Source organism: Gallus gallus, chromosome 9 (genome assembly GCF_016699485.2).
Source record: "Gallus gallus isolate bGalGal1 chromosome 9, bGalGal1.mat.broiler.GRCg7b, whole genome shotgun sequence".
NCBI classification, from domain to species: domain Eukaryota; kingdom Metazoa; phylum Chordata; class Aves; order Galliformes; family Phasianidae; genus Gallus; species Gallus gallus.
In genome coordinates, this window is record NC_052540.1 from 2,876,220 (window position 1) to 2,895,496 (window position 19,277).

At 41.4% G+C, this 19,277-nt stretch overlaps 1 protein-coding gene across 7 annotated transcripts in view; it reads right to left on the bottom strand.

Moving 5' to 3' along the window:
* The window catches only part of GPC2 (glypican 2), a 419,550-nt gene that overhangs the window by 285,059 nt on the left and 115,214 nt on the right, over positions 1–19,277 (bottom strand). For all 7 annotated transcript variants that reach the window (XM_046898721.1, XM_046898720.1, XM_046898724.1 and 4 more), the window contains one exon: positions 13,469–14,163. In XM_046898721.1, coding sequence (XP_046754677.1) covers positions 13,469–14,163 — 695 coding nt within the window. The remainder of the gene's footprint in view (positions 1–13,468; positions 14,164–19,277) is intronic.

Below are 19,277 nucleotides of genomic sequence, written 5' to 3' on the forward strand. Positions count from 1 at the left end.
AAGAGGAATCAATTTAAAAATGACTTGAAGGAGGAAAGTGTAGACAACAGAAATGCAGACAGAAGAGTGACGTGGATGTATTTCATGACTACAAGCTTCCTGCTTTGCAATATAAGTAAAATTTTTAAAACCACTGATGGGAGATTAACGAACCAGCTGAGACCAACTGTCAAACTATATTTTCTGTGTGTTTTTTTTAAGGACTAAATTCTAACTGCTACTCTACGTACAGTTCCTTTCCAACTCCTAATTATATCTCTAACTGCAAATCACAAATGACTGTAGAAGTAGCAGGTGAGCATTGCCATCACCATCAAGGACAACGTTCCCTTTTATAGACCATGTTTTCACCTTCTCATGCCTTCCTTGATTTTTTTTTTTTGAGGCATAAAACTTGAAAAATGCACCACACAAATGAGCTGCCAGAAAGACATCAGATCTACTCTTTCATTTCAGCATTAAACTAGTCACCTCTAAAAAACTATCTGTATTTAGTGGATCTCATCTCAATATCACCCATCTTTCCCCTTGATATCTTCACAGCCTGTAGAAAGACTGCCATTGATTTATTTGGGATTTTGACAAGATTTTCCCTCACAATCACTAACTTCATTCTCCCTGATGCTCTCAAAATTCTTAGCATCATATATATCTTAAATATCTGTCTCTTCTTTTGTTTTTCCTGACTGTTTCTTTTCCCAAAGCTTATTCTCCCAACACATTTTTTGTCACATTAATTTATAAGCTTGCTTCCAAGAGCCTATTTGGCTCAAGGCACAAATCTTTCTGCTCTCTCCTAATTCCCAATCTCTGTTGATATCTAAGCATTACCACCTCCATCAAGCATTTTATTAGCTTTTGCTTTTATTATTCCTGGAGTCCAAAAACAGCACTGTCAACCTCTGTCTTGTATTAATGGCCATTCTGAAAATATTAGATCTGTGGCTCCTTATATTCTCTTTTTATTTGATATATTTTCAGCCATTATAACATTACTAAGAACATAAGTAGTTTACGTAGTAAATAACATTATACAGCAAGATGGTCAAGTTTCAGGAGAATATGCATCTTCCCACCTTCCAAATCTTTCTGCTAACACACATTATTTTGCACGTTCCACCATGCAGCCTTCACAAGGCATAATATGCAGAGTGTAAGACATTGCATACCTGGGAAGCATGTTTAGAAGAATGGGTAATTGTGTTCAAATTTTACTGAGGTGAAATGGAATTCAGACCATAAAAAGATGGAGGTTTTTTTAAGAGTACTGCCTCCACCTTGTCCTTCATATATGGAGCACTACACTTCATCATCAGCAGTACAGTATTCTTCTGTTCTACAGAAGTATCATAGAATCATGAATCACAGAACGGTTTGGATTGGAAGGGAGCTTAAAGACCATCCAGTTCCAACCCCCTTGCTATGGACAGGGACACCTCCCACTAGCTCATGCTGCCCAGGGTCCCATCCAACCTGGCCTCATGTGCCTCCAGGGATGGAGCACCCACAGATTCTCTGGGAAACCTGAGCCAGTTCCACACCACCCTCACAGGAAATAATTTCTTTCCAACCTTTGTCCATCTTCTCACTGCTACCAGGAGGGTGCCATTAATTTGACTCCAACGTGCACCAGAGAATTTTTCTGGGGACTCCCACTGTGATCCCTCAGCAGGTGAAGAATGGCTGTTTGATATTCAGTATAGAGACACTGTGATTTTATATACTGTCATCAGTGGTGGCCAATGTATACTCTGGAAGTTCAAGGAAAGCAGGGTAGTAGGTGGTACTCTAAATCAAAGTAAAATTTTGCGATTAATGTTATTTTGTAGGAGGACAGGCAATGGATTTTTCAGGTCCTTCCGCAGTGGTATCCGCATAGTCCTTCCTACTGCTACGACTTAATAGCTCAGGATCTGGCTAACTAGGACAAACCATCTAATGTGAAGTTACGTTACTATACTGATGATTTAATGCTAACCTCCACATTTCTATTTGCAAATAAACAACACAGTAGGTTCTTTGTCTTCTTATTTACAGGAGAAAGGATGGGCCATCAATCTTCAAAAGGCACAGGGACCTGTATTATCTCTCAAATTTTTGGGTGTTGTCCGGTTGTTTAAGACAAAAGTCCTACCTAATACAGTTATTAACAAGATACAAGCATTCTCTGTGCCAAATACAGTAAAACTGTTACCAGAGTTTTTTGGTATATCAGGATACTGGTGGTTGTTTATACTACATTCCACACAGATCTTAAGAACCTTGTATCAGCTGGTAGGAAAAGGCCTGATGTGGGACTGGGGACAACAGCAGGATGCCCTTCAGCAGGAGAGGCTAGCAGTAAAACAGCTGCAGTTATTAGGCATTTTTGACCCCGCTCTCCCCACCAAGTTAGACGTGCATGCGACTCAAGAGACATCTGGATGCGAATTGGGGCAACTCAGATAGGGTTTTGGTCCCAAATATGGCATGGAGCAGAAGAATGATTTAGTATGATAGAGAGACGATTACTAACCACATATTTTGCATTACAAACAATGGAACCAGTAACACAGAAAGCTGAAGTGATAGTAAAAACACTATCTATCCATAGGTGGCTGAGAGATCTGATGCATATTCCTAAGACACAGGTAGCCTAATCTCAAACAATAGCATGCTGGGTCACCTATTTGAATCAATACAGTTGCTTGTCCTCTTCTCCATTAACAGAATTACAGAAAATATTAGATCCAGTAATTTATCACAGCAATTTGCCAGAAGTTACTACAATTTCTCTGCCAGAAGGAAGTCCTACCCAAGAAGGAAAATAGCCCATTCAAGAGAGTGTGTGGCAAAGGAAACCCACCCTGATGGTGCGCAGTTGCGTACCAACCATCTACTGAACCAACCTGGTTTGAAGAAGGGAATGATCAAAGAAGCCCACTGGCTAAGTTACAAGCTGTATGGAAGGTTATTACACAAGAAAGAAGTAATGGTATTTTGGACACTTGTATGGACAGTTGGGCAGTCTGTCAGGGCCTCACGCTCTGGATTGTACAGTGGGCTGCCCAAAACTGGACCATCCACACATGAACAATATGGGGTTGTGACATGTGGCCAAGGTAATTGGAATGGGCTGCGCACAGACCATGTTTCTGGACATCAGCCATTGCAATCTCCAGGTAATGATGAAGTGGATGTCCTAGCTGAAATCCAACAGCTAGAAGATTTGCTGGCTGAGTACGTGGCCCAGCAGCTATATAGGAAGCTAAGGCATATGGGACAGAAAGACACATGGGCAGCAGTGAAAGTTTGGGATCTGCCGATTCACTCGTCTGACATGATACAGGCTTGTCAGGATTGTGAAGCCTGTGCCCAGACACAACAATGCCCACTATCCCAAACAGCAGCCCACCTTGCCTGAGAGCACAGTCCATTACAGCAGTGGAAAATTGACTATTTAGGCCCCTTGAGGTGGTCTAAGTGGGAAAAACACACCTTGATCTGTGCAGATACAGTAAGTTGCCTTTTTACAAGCTTATCCAGTGCCATGAGCTGAGCAGGCCCATACAATCAGGAGACAAGAAGACACTCACAAGATTAAAGGCATCATATGGGGCCCCACAAATCATTGACAGTGATCAAAGATCACATTTTACTGGCACTCCTGTAAAGAATTGGGCCAAAGGCAATAATGCTGAACAGCATTTTCACTCACTATACAATCCCACAGGAGCAGGTCTTATAGAAAGTCACAGCGGCATTTTGAAAACAGCACTTCAGGCTGACAATCTATGAAGGGGTGGACAACACAGCTACATGAGGTATTAAGAGACGGCTGACCCAGTGCTTTACACACGCTACAAACTACGTGGGTTTCTCCACTTAGGATACAGATAAGGAGGACCAAAAAACATCTAAAGCCACAAATTGACACCATGAACATTCTACTGCTCCCTGCCTCTGCTGAACTTGAACCAGATAACCACGTGCTAGAATGGCCATGGGAGGTATACGTGAGGCCAAAATGGGGCGGCATCCTTGCTCCTTGAAGGATGTTGTTGGAAAAGGGAGATTCTGTAACTCTCCAGGTACTCAATACCTGGCCCACTAAAGATACTTGTCAATACACTGATTTTTAATGTATAAGGAACTCTTCAATGGAGTAGAACTGTAAGCATAAACAGATAGCCAACCTTCAATGAAATGACTCCCAAAAAAATGGATGAAGTCTGAAAGCAGAGTTGTGCATGACCTTGTCACATGATGGACCATCACAAACCAAATATGGAATGGTGTACGTTGGCTTTCACCTTTAATGGGAGGGTAAGACATCAAACACCATATTGTGTTGAAGAGAACTCTTCAAATGGAACTGAAGTGTGGGTGGAAGCTTTACCAAAAGCTGGTGTAGAAATATTACCTCATCCTTATCCTTGAATAAGGGTTCTAACAAGTTTTCTGTGCATAGGGTTCTTTGTGAGTTTGTGGTCAATGCTACTACTTCTCTGAAAGGGTGGTCAGGCACTGGAATGGGTTGCCCAGAGAAGTGGTGGAGTCACTGAGCCTGGTGGTGTTCAAAGAGCATTTGGATGTTGTGTTGAGGGACATGGTTTAGCGAGAACCATTGGTGATGGGTGAATGGTTGGACTGGATGATCCTGTGGGTCTTTTCCAACCTTGGTGATTCTATGATTCTATGATGTACTTGGGGATGGCCCTATGTACTCATTACAATACACTCCAAATTACTACAAACACCAACTAATTGGCAAACCTTTCTCATCAGACATTGATATAAATGGACTGTTTGCTGGTTCTATGCCATGGCTGGCTTCTTGCCACAAACTGCAGTGATCTCTACTGAATAGCAAGTATCTGCATTAGCTAATCATACTGCAGAAGCACTAAATTTAACCGAACAAGCTATTGGGCTGATTAAACAAGAATTAGAACAAATGCAAAAAACACTACTAGAATCACATGGCATTAAACATATAGAGTGCTGCCCAAGAGGGATTGTGCAATCATTAACAGAGATAGGTGTTTATACATTCCAGGTATTTCCAAATACGTTAGTCATACGATGACACAGATGAAGACCCCAATTATTCAAATTGAACAACTAACAAATGATTCCACATGGGTAGCCTCCATAACTTCATGGCAGTAAAAATGGTTGTATGGCATAACTGGATTCTATCTTATTATTTGTCTCAGTAGTTCCTGCGTACTCTATTGCTTATGTGAGATTTGGATACAATGCACTTCAGCTATCTTCAAACAGTTCAAGCCATGAAGGGGTGGAGTGAAAGAATACAGCTCGTGGCCTGAACAGGTGACTAGCCCATGAGAAAGGGCTTGTGCTAGCATGGGAAAGCAAGTAAATAGCCTCCAGCTTCTGAATGTAGCTAGAAGAAACTTGTTTGTGATAAACTGCTCTGTAGCTGCAAATGAGTCACCTTGTTTTCTAAAAATGACCTTGCTTATCCTCATACGTGATGTTTTATTGTCTCCTGCTGTCAAATATATGACCACAGCAATAAGGGGTGGCTGTCCAAATGTGTAATTAATAAGAGGTAATGTGAGTACCTCTCTATTAAACTGATGAATATTAACTTGCCTCTGCATACCTTCCTCAGGATCAGTAAACCTTATGCAGAAGCACTGGCACTTTTACATAACCGTGGCAGTTTGTGCAGCAGTTTGTGCAGGCAGAGTAAGCAGGCAGCCTGCTTCAGCTCCGCTGGAAGCAGCATTCCATTGCAGTGACTAGCTTGCAAGGTTCAGAACCAGAGGAAGTGCTTTTGACCACTGTCAGCACAGTGGTGGGCACTCCCTGAGGGCTAAGACAAGTGCCCCTTCTGGGAAATACCTGGGGATGTCTGATGCATTCACTCAGGCAGATATGGCAAGTAAGGAGATTTCAGTTCAGATGGCTGATTGTACTGTGTGCTATGAATCTTCTCCTACGGACAAGGTAAGTACCTACACTAGATGCACAAAGGTGGATGATCTTATAAGATAAGTGGCTGAGCTGCAAGAAGTATTTAAAAAGGCTGTATAGCATTAGAGGTGATGAGAGATAGACTGGTAGGTTGTTTCATAAATATGTTCCAATGGGGACAATATCAAGAAGGCGGCACCTTGGTCCCTGGTAATGCACAAAAGCAGGGCTCCACTTTGGTCTCCATCCCACAGCTTCACTACCAAAAACAGGCATGAAGCTCTGGCAGCTACTGAGACATATGACATCCAGGACCAAAAGATCTCTTGGAAGAAACTACACAGGCATCCTGCAGTAGATACTGTAAAAAGAAACACTGGTGTTCATAATACTGCCTGTTAAAAGGCACTGGCATTCCCCTCTGTCAGCCTGACAGGGGGTCTCAAGAAGGTTGCTGCCTGCCAGGAGTCAAGACCTGGGACATATCTGAAAGGGTGCCACAGATTATCAAAAGTACAGACTGCTATTCCCTTTTCCTCTTTCATGTGGACACAAACAATGCAGGTAGGCAGAACATGGGCAGAATCAAAGACAACTATAAAGCCTTGAGAGCACAAGCGAAAAACAACGGGGGAGACCAGCAGATGCTGTGTACCTTGACTTCAGCTAGGCTTGTGACACTCTACCACAACATCCTTGTAATGAAACTTAGGAAGCAGGGGATAAAGAAGTGGACAGTGAGGTGGACTCAGAACTGGCTGACTGGTAGACCTCAGAGCACTGTGATCTGAAGGGAAGAACTTCAGGGTCCTGGTAGACAACAGGTTGTCCATGAGCCAGCAGTGTGCTCCTGTGGACAAGAAGACCAGTGCTACCCTGGGGTGCATTAGGAAGAGCACGGCCAGCAGGTTGAGGGATGTGATCCCTTTTATTCTGACATGCTGAGGCCACATGTAGAATACTGTGTCCAGTTCTGGTGTCCCCAGTTCAAAAAAGATAAGGAACTTCTTGAGACAGTCCAGCAGAGGGCTAAAAGATGATTAGGATCCTGGAGCATCTCCCATACCAACAAAGGCTGAGACCCATGAATCTTCAGTCTGGGGAAGACTGAGGAGAGATCTCATCACCATTTCATAGAAATATTGCATATTATGGTCATAGAATCATAGAATTGTTTGAGTCAGAGGGGACCTTTAAAGGTCATCTAGGCCAACTCCCCTGTGATGAACAGGAACATCTACAACTACATCAGGGTGCTCAGAGCTTGCTCTAGTCTGACCTTGAATGTCTCCAGGGACAGGGCATTCAGCACATCTCTGGGCAACCTGGGCTATTGCCTCACCACTCCTATTACAAAAAACTTTCTCCTTATATTCAGTCTAAACGTCCCCTGTTTTAGTTTGAAATCATTTCCCCTTGTCCATCCCAACAGAGCCTGCTAAAGAGTCTGTACCCTTCTTTCTTACATCCCCCCTTTACATATTGAAAGGCTGATATGAGATCTCCCTGGAGCCTTGTCCAGGATGAACAGCCCCAGCTCTCTCAGACTGACCTTGTAGGAGAGGTGTTCCATCCCTGGGATCATTTTTGTGGCCCTCCCCTGGATGTGCTCCAACAGGTCTGTGTCTCTCCTGTACTGAGGACTCCACAGCTGGACGCAGTACTCCAGGTGAGGTCTCACCAGCGCAGGATCATGTCCCTTGATCTACTGGACACACTCATTTTGATGCAACCCAAGATCCAGTTGGCCTTCTGTACTGTGAGGGCATATTGCTGGCTCATGTCCAGCTGCCACCCACCAGTACCCCCAGGTCCTTTTTCAGCAGGACTGTGCTCGATCCTTACATCCCTCAGCTTGTACTGATAGTGGGAGTACCCATGCCACAGGTGCAAAACCTTGCACTTAGATTTGTTGAATCTCATGAGGTTCTCCTGGGTCCACTGCTCAGCCTAAGTCTCTCTGGATGGCATTCCACCCCTCTGGTGTGTTGATCACACAACACAGCTTGGTGTTATCCAGCAACTGATGAGGGTGCACTCAATCCCACTATCATTGTCATTGATTAAGAAATAAAAGAGCACTGATCTGAGGGAATACTGGCCCCTGAGGGACACCACTCAGCAGTGATCTCCATCCAGACATGGAGACACTGATCACCACTCTCCGGGTGCAATTTTGCAACCAGTTCCTTGTCTATTGAGCAGTCCACTCATGAAATTTCTATCTTTACAATCTGAAGAGGAGGATATTATGGGGAATCGTGTCAAAGGCCCTACTGAAGTCCAAACAGATAACATCAGTGTCTCTTCCCATGCCCACTGATCCAGCTATACCATTATAGAGTGCCACTAGGTTCATTTGGCAGGATGCACCCTTAGTGAAGCCATGCTGGTTCTCCCATATCACCTCCCTCTCTTCCATGCTCCTCAGCATAGCTTCCAGGAGGATCTGTTCCATGACCTTCCCTGGCATAGAGGTGAAGCTGACAGGCTGGCAGTTACCCAGGTTGTACTTTCTACCCTTCTTAAAAATGGGTGCAACACTGCCTTTTTTTCCAGTCAACATGGATTTCACCATACCACAGTGACTTTTCAGATATCACTGAGAGTGGCCTGGTGACTACACCAGCCAGTTCCCTCAGGGATGCATCTCAGTGGGACACAGATTGACTTAAAGATGCTCAGGTTTCCCAGGTGGCAGCAAACCTGATCTTCTCTTACAGCAGGAGGGACACTGCACCCCCAGTCCCCACCTTCCCATCTGCTCAAGGGCTGTGTGAGCGTACGAAGAGCAGCCACCAGCAAAGACTGAGGCAAAACAAGATGTTGAGTACCTCAGCTTTCTCCTCGTCCAGAGTTACCAGCCTGACTGTATTGCTCACTATGGGGGTACACCCTTCCGTGCTTTCTAAATATCTGAAGTGTGAGTCAACTGGATGGGGCCAGACTCCTTCCAGCGCTGTGTGGGGACAGCACAAGGAGCAATGGGCAGAAACTGTGACTGTTCCATACAAACAGAAGGAAGAACTTTTTTACTGTGAGAGTGACAGAGCTCTGGAACAGGCTTCCCAGAGAAGCTGTGGAGTCTCCTCCTCTAGAGATATTCAAGACCCATCTGGACACTTTTCTGTGTGTGAACAGAACCCACTTTAGTAGGGGAGTGAACAAGATGATCTCCAGAGGTCCCTTCAAATTCCTACAGTTCTGTGATTCTGTGATTTCCAGAAGCTCAGAGGGGACCCACGATCACAGAGATTATCAACATAGGCAAAAATGTGTATCTAGTACACTTAGATAACTCTGTAGATCAAAGCAACATTCTTTTGTTATTGGACCTCAGAACACTCATTTACATAGGGATATGATATATTCTGTCCCACAGAGGAGAACCAATTCTGTTTGTAACCACAGGCTAACAAAAGTAACAGGGAATCTGTACCTGAGCAGGACACCGAATCAACAGCAACTGTATGCCCAGTATGACACCCATCCCACACCATCTCTGCTTCAGATCCAGACCAAAAAAAAGTCAGCAGCGCTACATCTGCATGCAAGACCACCACACTCCAGGCAAAGCCAAAACTGTGGTACTAGGATATGTTCAGTACCACTGGAGGTACAAATTTTTAGTTAGCACAACCAGACAGTCTCTAACCATTTTTGATCCAACAGAAATCATCCATACTTCATATGATATCCAGTTCCTATTACCTATCCCTATGTATGCCCCTCAACCTGCTAGGTGCCTCATGAGCAGCAGGAATGCCCCCTTTCTGGGACTTGATTCGAGGAAGCACAGCACCAACAGCGTTTGTTACAGGTAACGACTTGTGATAGACGAGCAGCAAAATGGGACTAGTGAACAAGAGCACCCCTCACATAAAGTGCTTTAATCAAGACACACCAGCTATGAGCTCCTGATCAGCAGGGACTGACCTGCACTTTTTTTAATATTTATTTTTAATATTTCTGTGATCATAAGTTAAGCATTTTAAGGACTACCGCATTTTTTTAAGAGAGAGAGGGAATTTGGCTTACAATGAATAAGCAAACACATACGCTTCCCCAGGTGCCAGAGGCCAGCGTGCATTTCAGAACTGTCTACCCTCCTCCACACATTTTACTTGAGGATATTTTATTTCCACTTGGAATAAGAAATAAAAAATAAAAATAAAAAAGCAGGAAAGGTGCAAAAATACAGTTTGGTCTACAGCAATACAGTAGACTGAGTGTGTGAGAAAACAACACTCGCTTTTAAAACACAAAGACAAAAATGTATGGAGAAAGTCTCAAAAGCTATAAGGAAGGGTAAACAAAGTTGGCCTCTCTATCTGGCTCCAAGAAGCAGTCAGGGCTCCTACCAATATGAAGGACAATTAGATTTCAGCACACAAGCCAGAAAATGATGATTGTGATTGCTGATGCTGCAGACCATGGCTGGCCCACATTAGGTTAAATAAGCTGGATGCAAGCCAGTATTATTGAACAAATGGCACGGCACATTCTGGAGGAATCTGAGAAGAGATTACTAATATCTTAAAGGTGACCTTTCACACATGCTATCCCAGCAAATGGAGCAATTCTCTTGGCTGTAATGAAAGAGATCAGCAGAGGTTACTCTCTTGTAATTATGTACTCTTCCTATAAATAGGATTTTTTAATATATAATTTTATAATAATTGACTGAACGTCATTTGAGGAAAGTACACTAAGCATTCTATTGGTTTCCCTCACTCCTTACTCTCATTTGAAAGAAAACAATTTAGCTTCTTATTCTTCATTATCATCCAGGCAGGCAGCAAGCTCAAAACCGAACTCTAATTTTTAGCTGTATTACCTATTAAAAATGTAAAATGTTTCCCCAAAGGACAGGTGCATTAATTAAGGCTGCCTCAGGAAAAATGAAAATTATCAGGAGTGCTCTGCTTTCCTGAATGAGTTTTCCATAGATTATTTATAACTGAATGAAACCAATTACAGCACTTGTAATGGAAACTACACATACGTTAATTTTTTCCATTTCTGAAGAAGCTGAACTGCATTCACAGGAAAAGGTCTCTACATTTATGTGAAGGGAAAAGAGAAGTCATCTTTTTCTAAAAAAAAATAAAGTACAAAACCTTCTTAGAGTAGTCCGAAAGGGTACTATCGTATAACTGAGAACTGGGGCCCGGATTCCAAGAAGCCATCTCATAGACAGAAATCCTGAAGCTGGAGGTTGAACTCCTTTCCATTTCTTCAGTGAAGGAAATACAACTTAATTGGGCTCGGTTTTCTAAATAAAGGTTATCCTCTGTAACTAACCAGTAAAGTTCTAAATCAGTATCAGACTAAACACTTGCCCAAAGAGTGGAACACGCTCTGTCTTCAAATCACAATCCTACCCTGCAGAAATCTGATGTCTGAAAAAGCTAAAGACTGAGAATAACAAGCTGGTATACAGCCCTCACTGTCAAACATAAAACATCCTTTGCCGCCCTACAGAGCAGTCCCTAAAACAGCACACAAACTTTGTGTGTGTGTGTGTGTGTGTGTGTGTGTGTGTGTGTGTAAAGACATCTCAGAGAGAAAAAGAACTTTGAGAGAAAGAATTAATGTAGTTTCAAACAACACCTTTGTCTGAATGCATTCTTAATGGAAGAAAGAAAATGTTTAAAAGTTACTGCAAGGGAACTGAGAAGGACTGAAGTCAAATAAAATGATATGAATATCCATAAAAAAAAAAAAAACAGTCAAAGACACTTCAGAGGTAATATTGCTTTGAAATCAGCTAGAAGCAATATACTCATTGACTTCATCTGTAATTATCTGGTATCACCTAGATTATGTGTGCATTTTACTCCATCAGTAAGCTAAACAAGAGCATATGAAGAGGCTTACAAATGCCATGCAGAATTACAGTTTAGCATTCTGTTGTAGCGTGTTGCATGTATTGCAGGAAATATCTGGCAGACCATTTTTGCTGCAAGTAGTCAGGAAGCTTCACTTTATTCCTAATTACTACTGTGTAATCAACAATGAAGCAGTGCGATGATTTAAGAGGTATCTATCTATACTCAGATACAACTAGTATGCATTAATTAAGAATATATTTTCATTTCCTTAGACTTGCATATAAATAACCTGATAGTGAAAATGAGAGCAGATGTAAGAATATTGTTCATTATGAGTTCTAGACTTAACACCGCATTATGTTACACATTACGATGCTACGAACAAGACATCAGCAGGAGCAAGATCTGTTCTACAACACATGTAGGCTCCAAGGCCCATAGTGTAGTAGCCAAGAAAGCAGACAAATCTTTTCTTAGTATTTCATGTTCATCCTTGTTTATCTAACTAGCAGATACGAGTGTCATGGATGTAAAGGAAAAGCAGAGCCTCAGGCAACGTGAATTAAGATCACTTCAAATAAAGGGTGAAAAATCTATCAGATTTTTCTGTGGGGGGCATTTACTTATTTTTTTACATCATTTACACATCATTTACATATATACAGTCACTCTGTTTCCAACCGCTCTTCTAAACTGAAGGGTGCTGTGGCACTAGGTATCTTGGAAGGTTACAAATTACAGCCATTTTCTCCTGGCAAAAAAAAATGTTCTTAGCCCAGAAACACTCCTGCCATATTTTCTTTGCATAGAATCTTTCAGCCCTTTTTTTCTCTTACATAATAGATGACCTGAGTTCAGCCTAGGAATTAAATTTTACATCTGAGCATTTCCTTCTAATTTGTCCTCTGCAATTCCTTCCCTAAGAAAGAGAGATCTCCCTGCATTTCTCTTTTTTTAATTAGTCTTTCTCCTCCTTTGGGCCACACTACTACATTTTGACAGCCATGTTTAACTTCATAGACATGTCATCAGATTCATCATTACTCATTTCAATAATTTCTGCTGCAATTACACCTAGAGAGAATACTGGATGATACTATTATTTATAAGAATTCTGCCATCCTACTTATGTCCTCCTTCATCTCCCACTTAAAAAAAATGGAATTATTTTAGTGTATCTTGTTCTCCTGCTAATGTAAATACTGTCAAATAAGTATCTTTCCTATTGCTTTTTCCATCTTTCAATGTAGACCTCTACTATCTTCCAGATGTCTCAATCATCAGCACAAAAATGAAGTGACTGTAAAATTATGAAGAAGTGAATTTGTTTGCATTTATTTAGAAACATGCTGCTTTAACCCTCAACATTATTGCCTATGGAATGCCTCCATTCATTCCAAACACTTACATGCCAGGCTAACGTTGTTTCTAGAATTCCAGTATCAAGTATTTTTAAGTATGAAAATATGCTGCTGATAAGTATAATATTATAATATACTGCAGACAAGCTAAAACTACCTCCACTACTCCCCCACCATTCCTTTCATTTCAGTGCAGACTCTAGTGAACCTCATCCGTAATATTTTCATGGATTATTAACAAAGATCTGGTTGAAAACCAAAAGCTGATCTACAGAAAACACAAACTTGTTCAAATATTTAATAATGAAATTTATAGATGAGGGTAGGGAGTAATCACTGGGCACTTACTGTAGCAGAAAGCTGTGGTCCATTCAACTGTGCGTGCAGGATGGCTTCGTTGATGGAGTTCCAGATTCCCATCAGTGCCATTTCCAGATCATGCGAGGCAGCCATTTCGTTAGTCAGATATTCCAGCGTGGAGATATACTCCCTCCATTGCATATCCAGTTCTGACACGCTGGCCAAGCAGCCCCTCATCACATTCAGACAGTATCCAACACAGGGTCTGATTAGTGTCAGACCCTGGCAATGTGGGCAGTACTGCATCCTCACTAGAGCTCTACTGCACTCCTTGGTGAGAGCAGCGTGTTCAGTAGTATTTATCACTTCAGTGCCCAGACTGAGGGCCTGGCTGAGCATCCTACTTGCCCAAAGAGATTTTGACAGCTCTGTAACCATGTTTTTAGAATAGTGTCCAAAAGGATTTATGTCTTGTCTTGTAAGCCGAAGACACTCTGTATAGTCCTCTGACAAATCAGTAATTCCTGGATTTATTAGCCGACTATACACCAGAGGAAAAAGACTGTCAAAAAAACGTAGTACTGCATTTTCCACTGTAGTGTCCGCACCCAGGATGTAGAGGGAGATGTCTGTAAAAAGTTCTTTAACAGGCTCTGCTGCTTCTTTTGCCATAGGTCTGTAAGCTGTCTCAAACAGAGATCTTGTGCGGTTTTCAGCTAAGCGCAGGAAGGACTCAAAGGCCTCTAAAAAAAAGGGAGCAGGAGAGAAAGAAAGATGTTAGATGTTAACAGCAAGCAGCTTGCATCTTATTCACAGGACTAATAATGTCCCGAGCAGGGATGCCAAGAGGTATACAAAGTCTGCAGTATGAATACACTGATAGTTAATACAGCTTTCAACAGTAATATGACAAAAAAGACAGGTAAATATTACATGTGCGCAATAAAGAAACGTCTTAACACACACATATTTTGTTAAGAAAGATTACTGTATTCTCACTAGTTAGCCCCTGGATGAAACTCTAGTGGTCACTGCTAGATCTTCACAGACTCCAGTGGGCACAGGTCAGATATATCTAGATGGCTTTTTAACTGACACTGCATTTGGGCAACACAACTAGACACATTACCAAAACACCCCTTACATCAACAAGCACTGCTGGTTTCGAGTACTTAGGGAGGACTACAACATTTTCAATGTCTTGAATATGTCTTATAAAACTGTACAGCAGAATACTTGAACAGGCAGAATTATAGAAGCAATGCAACTGCTGAACTGGGACAGGAATACCGGGTAACAGGGGGGGTTCCATAATACACCCATCACACAATTACTGCAGCACAGGGCTATATAAGTAATTATACCATATCAGCATTTAATAAAATATAGGTCAGAAATTCATTTTTAATCTTCTTGTAAACCTGTAATAAAGATGCAGTGAAGCCTGAAAAAAGTCAAAGAACAACACATACATCTCATCAGTGCTCAGAAATGTTGATCCTCAGTCATCACCCGTACTTCTCAACCGTAGCTACTGCCTACAAAGAGCAACTTCAGATAAAGCTGCTGGACAGCAGCTCAATGAACGCTTGAGATAACTAAATGTAAACGTAAGTTGAAGCTTTTCTTTCATAGTCCTGTAAGTGGATGGCTGAGATGCACTTCCTGCAAAGAACAAATCAGGGATAAAGGCAAGATGCTGTGTGAAGAAATTCTCTCACTGTTAACACCAGCTTGGCCTGAGCTCCAGCCAGGGGTTAGGCAGAACTTGACATCAAGTCCTCTATGAACAAAAAATAAGATGAAATTTAAAGTTCAGGAAAGCAGTATTTCACTTATCTACAGCATTTTTGAATGCTCTAAAAAGAAAGATTTAAGAAATGCCATAGTTAAGGCATTTCAAATTGCACAATGTAACTATTATACACTGACTGAGGTGCTAGAATTTGTAGGCAGTAACAAGCATAGAATCAATTCCCAAGATTATTTTTTGTTGACACAGAAGACAGTAATCTGAACTATTCCCGCTGCTTTCTTTGGAAACTGTACAACAAAAAGCCTCTGACATAAATCATGCTCACACTTCCCTGACTGGCAAGCAGTTCCTGCTAAGGGAGGCGACCTATCACTGTGTGCCTCCTGAGGACTGGTCAGATAATGGGTTTTCAGTCTAATCCTACTCTGCATTCTGCTGAACATCACCATGCGATTCACAGCAATGTAACAAAAACTGATCTTGCCCAAAGATCAGCTCAGCAAAGGAGCTGACACAATAATGTAAGATTAGCACACACTGGCCAAGTTTTGTAGAAGAGCCTGTTCACTGCCTTCCTCTGTTACATCTCTGGGCAACTAGCTTGTTTGCTATGAGGAGCTTTACAATCCCTTCACCACAAAGGGCAATTTAACCAGACAGATAATACAAGATATCTCACTCTACATTAAATCATCAGTATTTTACACACATGCACACTCCCCCACGAGCTGTTTCCTTCTGCCTGAGAATCACTTCAGCATTCTCACTGATGCTAAACCACCAATACTCCGGAAGAATTTCAAGAAATCAAATGCATTTCCATTTAAAAAGAAAGAAGCTCCTTCTCAGGCAGAGAAACATCTTGCCAAGTTTCAGAACGAAGCAGATTTTTACAGCTGTGTTAAAAAAAAATCCTAACTTGGTCCGTGATGAAAACACTGACACAACTTACACTGTACCATTAGATTTTTTGTGTGTTTGACAATTCACCCAAATTCACCTACTTTTATATGTAGGAAAAATCTAAACACCATTTTTATTTATCACATTGAAAAGACAACAGAAATCTTAAGAGCATGAAAACAGTGCCCTAGGAGACTCCTCCTTCACTTCATCCCTTACAGACAAGCAGCCTACCATTAGTTATGGAAGCAGCCACTCTCTCCAATGATGCCAGTAGATTCTTACACACCCTTGGCCTTCCACCTCTGTAAACTCTGCAACTATCACCATCCTTATCTGAATAAGTGAAACATGCTTATGAATTTACAAGTATTCTCAATTTCCTGAGAAACAACAGCCCCCAGTGAAAGATGAGTCACTGACAATGTACCTCCCAACAAAACAGATTTCAGGAACTTCCTATGGTACTAGGTTGTAGACTAGAAACCACATAGAAACCCTTTACTTTCAAATGTCTCTTGGCTGTCAAAATTCTGCATGCAATTAAATGGAACTGCATTATTTTGAGACAGGTATGAAATTAAAACAGTTAAGAGCGCCATTTATTTTTTCAATGCACAATTGAAACAATAATGGCATGTAGCTTTATTCCTCCTGCAAAAAGAGGCAGAGCACCAAGTGTATGGTACAAAAACATTTCTGCTGGTTGCAGGTACACTGCAAACATCTGTAAGGTACCATATGCTTCCTTATCACTATCTGTCAATGACAAATCCAACAATCATCTTTGAGAAGGAAATGTGCAGACTTTACTGGGTCAGCTGGATGTTCTTAGATCTTTCTTTAGAAATAATGTAGCTTCAAGCAGTTGAAGCAGTTGTGCAGGAGAGTCTACCTTAGCATCCTGTTTTAAAAATGGTAAGTTATGTATTTAAATGTACATTCTACGGTACTTTGTATACTTTCTATATCTCAAAGACCTCAGAAAAAGGATGTTCCTCTGTGTAGCCTCAGCACATTGAAAGAAGAAAAATATTTGGTCATCTTTACAGCCCTTCATCTCAACCTTCCACAAAATCAAAGTACAAATATATGCAAATACATTGAGTCTGAGCAGAAATAAGTCATAAAATCCTCAAGAATTCAAGGGAGACATTATTTAAGTTTTTCCTTCATTTACTATTAAAATAAATAGGCAGATGGAAATCCACAGTTGTTCTCATGCTCCTCAAGAGTCACTTTTTTGATTAAAGCCGACAGGGAGAAATCAAAGCTATGTCTGGAGCCTGAACTAACACACCAGTAACTCATTAATGAACATCACCTTCATGAGGAGAGTTTTGTTCATATTGTTTATCATGTGCTTACAAAGCAGAAGCTGATTTTAAGCAACGGTATAGACCAAAGAAAAGCTTCTAATAATGTAACACTAGGTTGGGAAACACCTTCCCAAAAGAAAGTCAATTTAAGCACCAGATGCCTCTGTGCACAGAGGGTCATTTTTGTTGCTCAGCAGCTGAGGCTCACATATAACAGGCCTATTTTGGCTGAAACCTAAGTCTTCCAAGGCCAGCCTTCTAAAACTGAGTGCAGCGACACACATGTGAAGGGCAAGTTACTGCCATTGACGTTAGGCATCTGCTTGCACTTCACACCACGTTACGGACAAGGGAATAACACCCTGCTAACGCAAGGCCTCTACGTTCATCATTCCTTACCTTCTGCAATAACTGAATGTGCGCTAACTTATAAAAAAAAAAGTCCCCTGAAACAAGGAAAACCACTGTATTATAAACATCAGTGACAATATTTAGCAATGGTCAAGAAACCAAAAGTAGAAGTCAACACTGTGTCTTACTATACAGAAATGACATCTGTATACATTTTAGATTTGTGTGCAATCATAAAAGAAGAATCACAGAATGGCCCGGGTTGGAAGGGACCTCAAGGACCACGAATCTCCAGCCCCGCTGCTACAGGCAGAGCCACCAACCTCCCCATTTAATACTAGACCAGGCTGCCCAGGGCCCCAACCAACCAATTAAGTTACCTAAGAAAACTTTCAGCTGCATTTCTTCGCTTCTAGCAAAATACCACAATACAGAATGTCATGGGCTGGACATTTTCTTCTGCTTTGTCCTCAGTCATTATGCTGAAAAAAGCACCAAAGCTCTTTATTAACACACAAATTTTCACTTCTTCATGTGTTTTTAGAATGGCAGGCTTCCTACACACACATGCAGTAACTCTTCACAAAGCTGATAAGAAATAACAGCTTAATAAGCATCATTATATAATCTCATGGAAGTAAAATGCCCAGCATGTCAGCAAGAAACACTGCAAGCTCGCTCATAAAAGTTTTGGCCAGAGAAAAAACTCCAGCGCTGGATGAAATGGAAGCATCTCTTGCTCTCTACTCATCTCCTGTTGCTGCTTTTAACATAGACCGGGAAACAGAGATCCAAAAACAAGAAAGTGAAATTATTTTTTTCCAGCATCAGCAATGGAAGCCAAAACTATTAAGTACTATCTGAAAACTTATCTCATGGCATTAAAATTAGCTTTGTCTTCTACATACACACAAATATATTCTTTGCAGCACTGGCACAGCTGTGACATCATACAGGAAGCAATTAAACCTTCTGACTTCTGTCCCTAACCATTAAACATACTTCTTTTCCTGAATCAAACATTCCTAAAGCACTTTCCTCTTTCCCATGAACTTAAACTGCTTCTTTACAGTGCAATCTTGCACGGGGAGAATGGGAAGAAATAGGTAGCTCCTATTTTTGGTGGGACTGACAAACACTAAATATCATTAACTTTGCATTCTTTTGCCTCTGGAAGCATCAGTAACAGAAGTGATACCACAAACTTTAAAATAGGCTCATTGCTACACAGGCTGGTAATGCAAAGGGCAAAGAAGTGGGCAGACACACAAGTCTAAGAGACACCTTAACAAGAATAGAACAATCCAGTGACAGGTATCAAGCTTTCATTCTGCTCTGGTCACTTTGCCATGAAATTAAGCAATGATTTCTGCAGTCCGCATGCTGGGGAATGTATCCAAATTGCCGTAAGCAGTAACTACACCACACATTTTTTCAGGCTTAGTGGCCACCTTGGCCTCATCCTTCAGGAAATCCACAACACATAATGAAGTTGCAACTAACTGCAAAAGGATTTATCAGAGTCCAG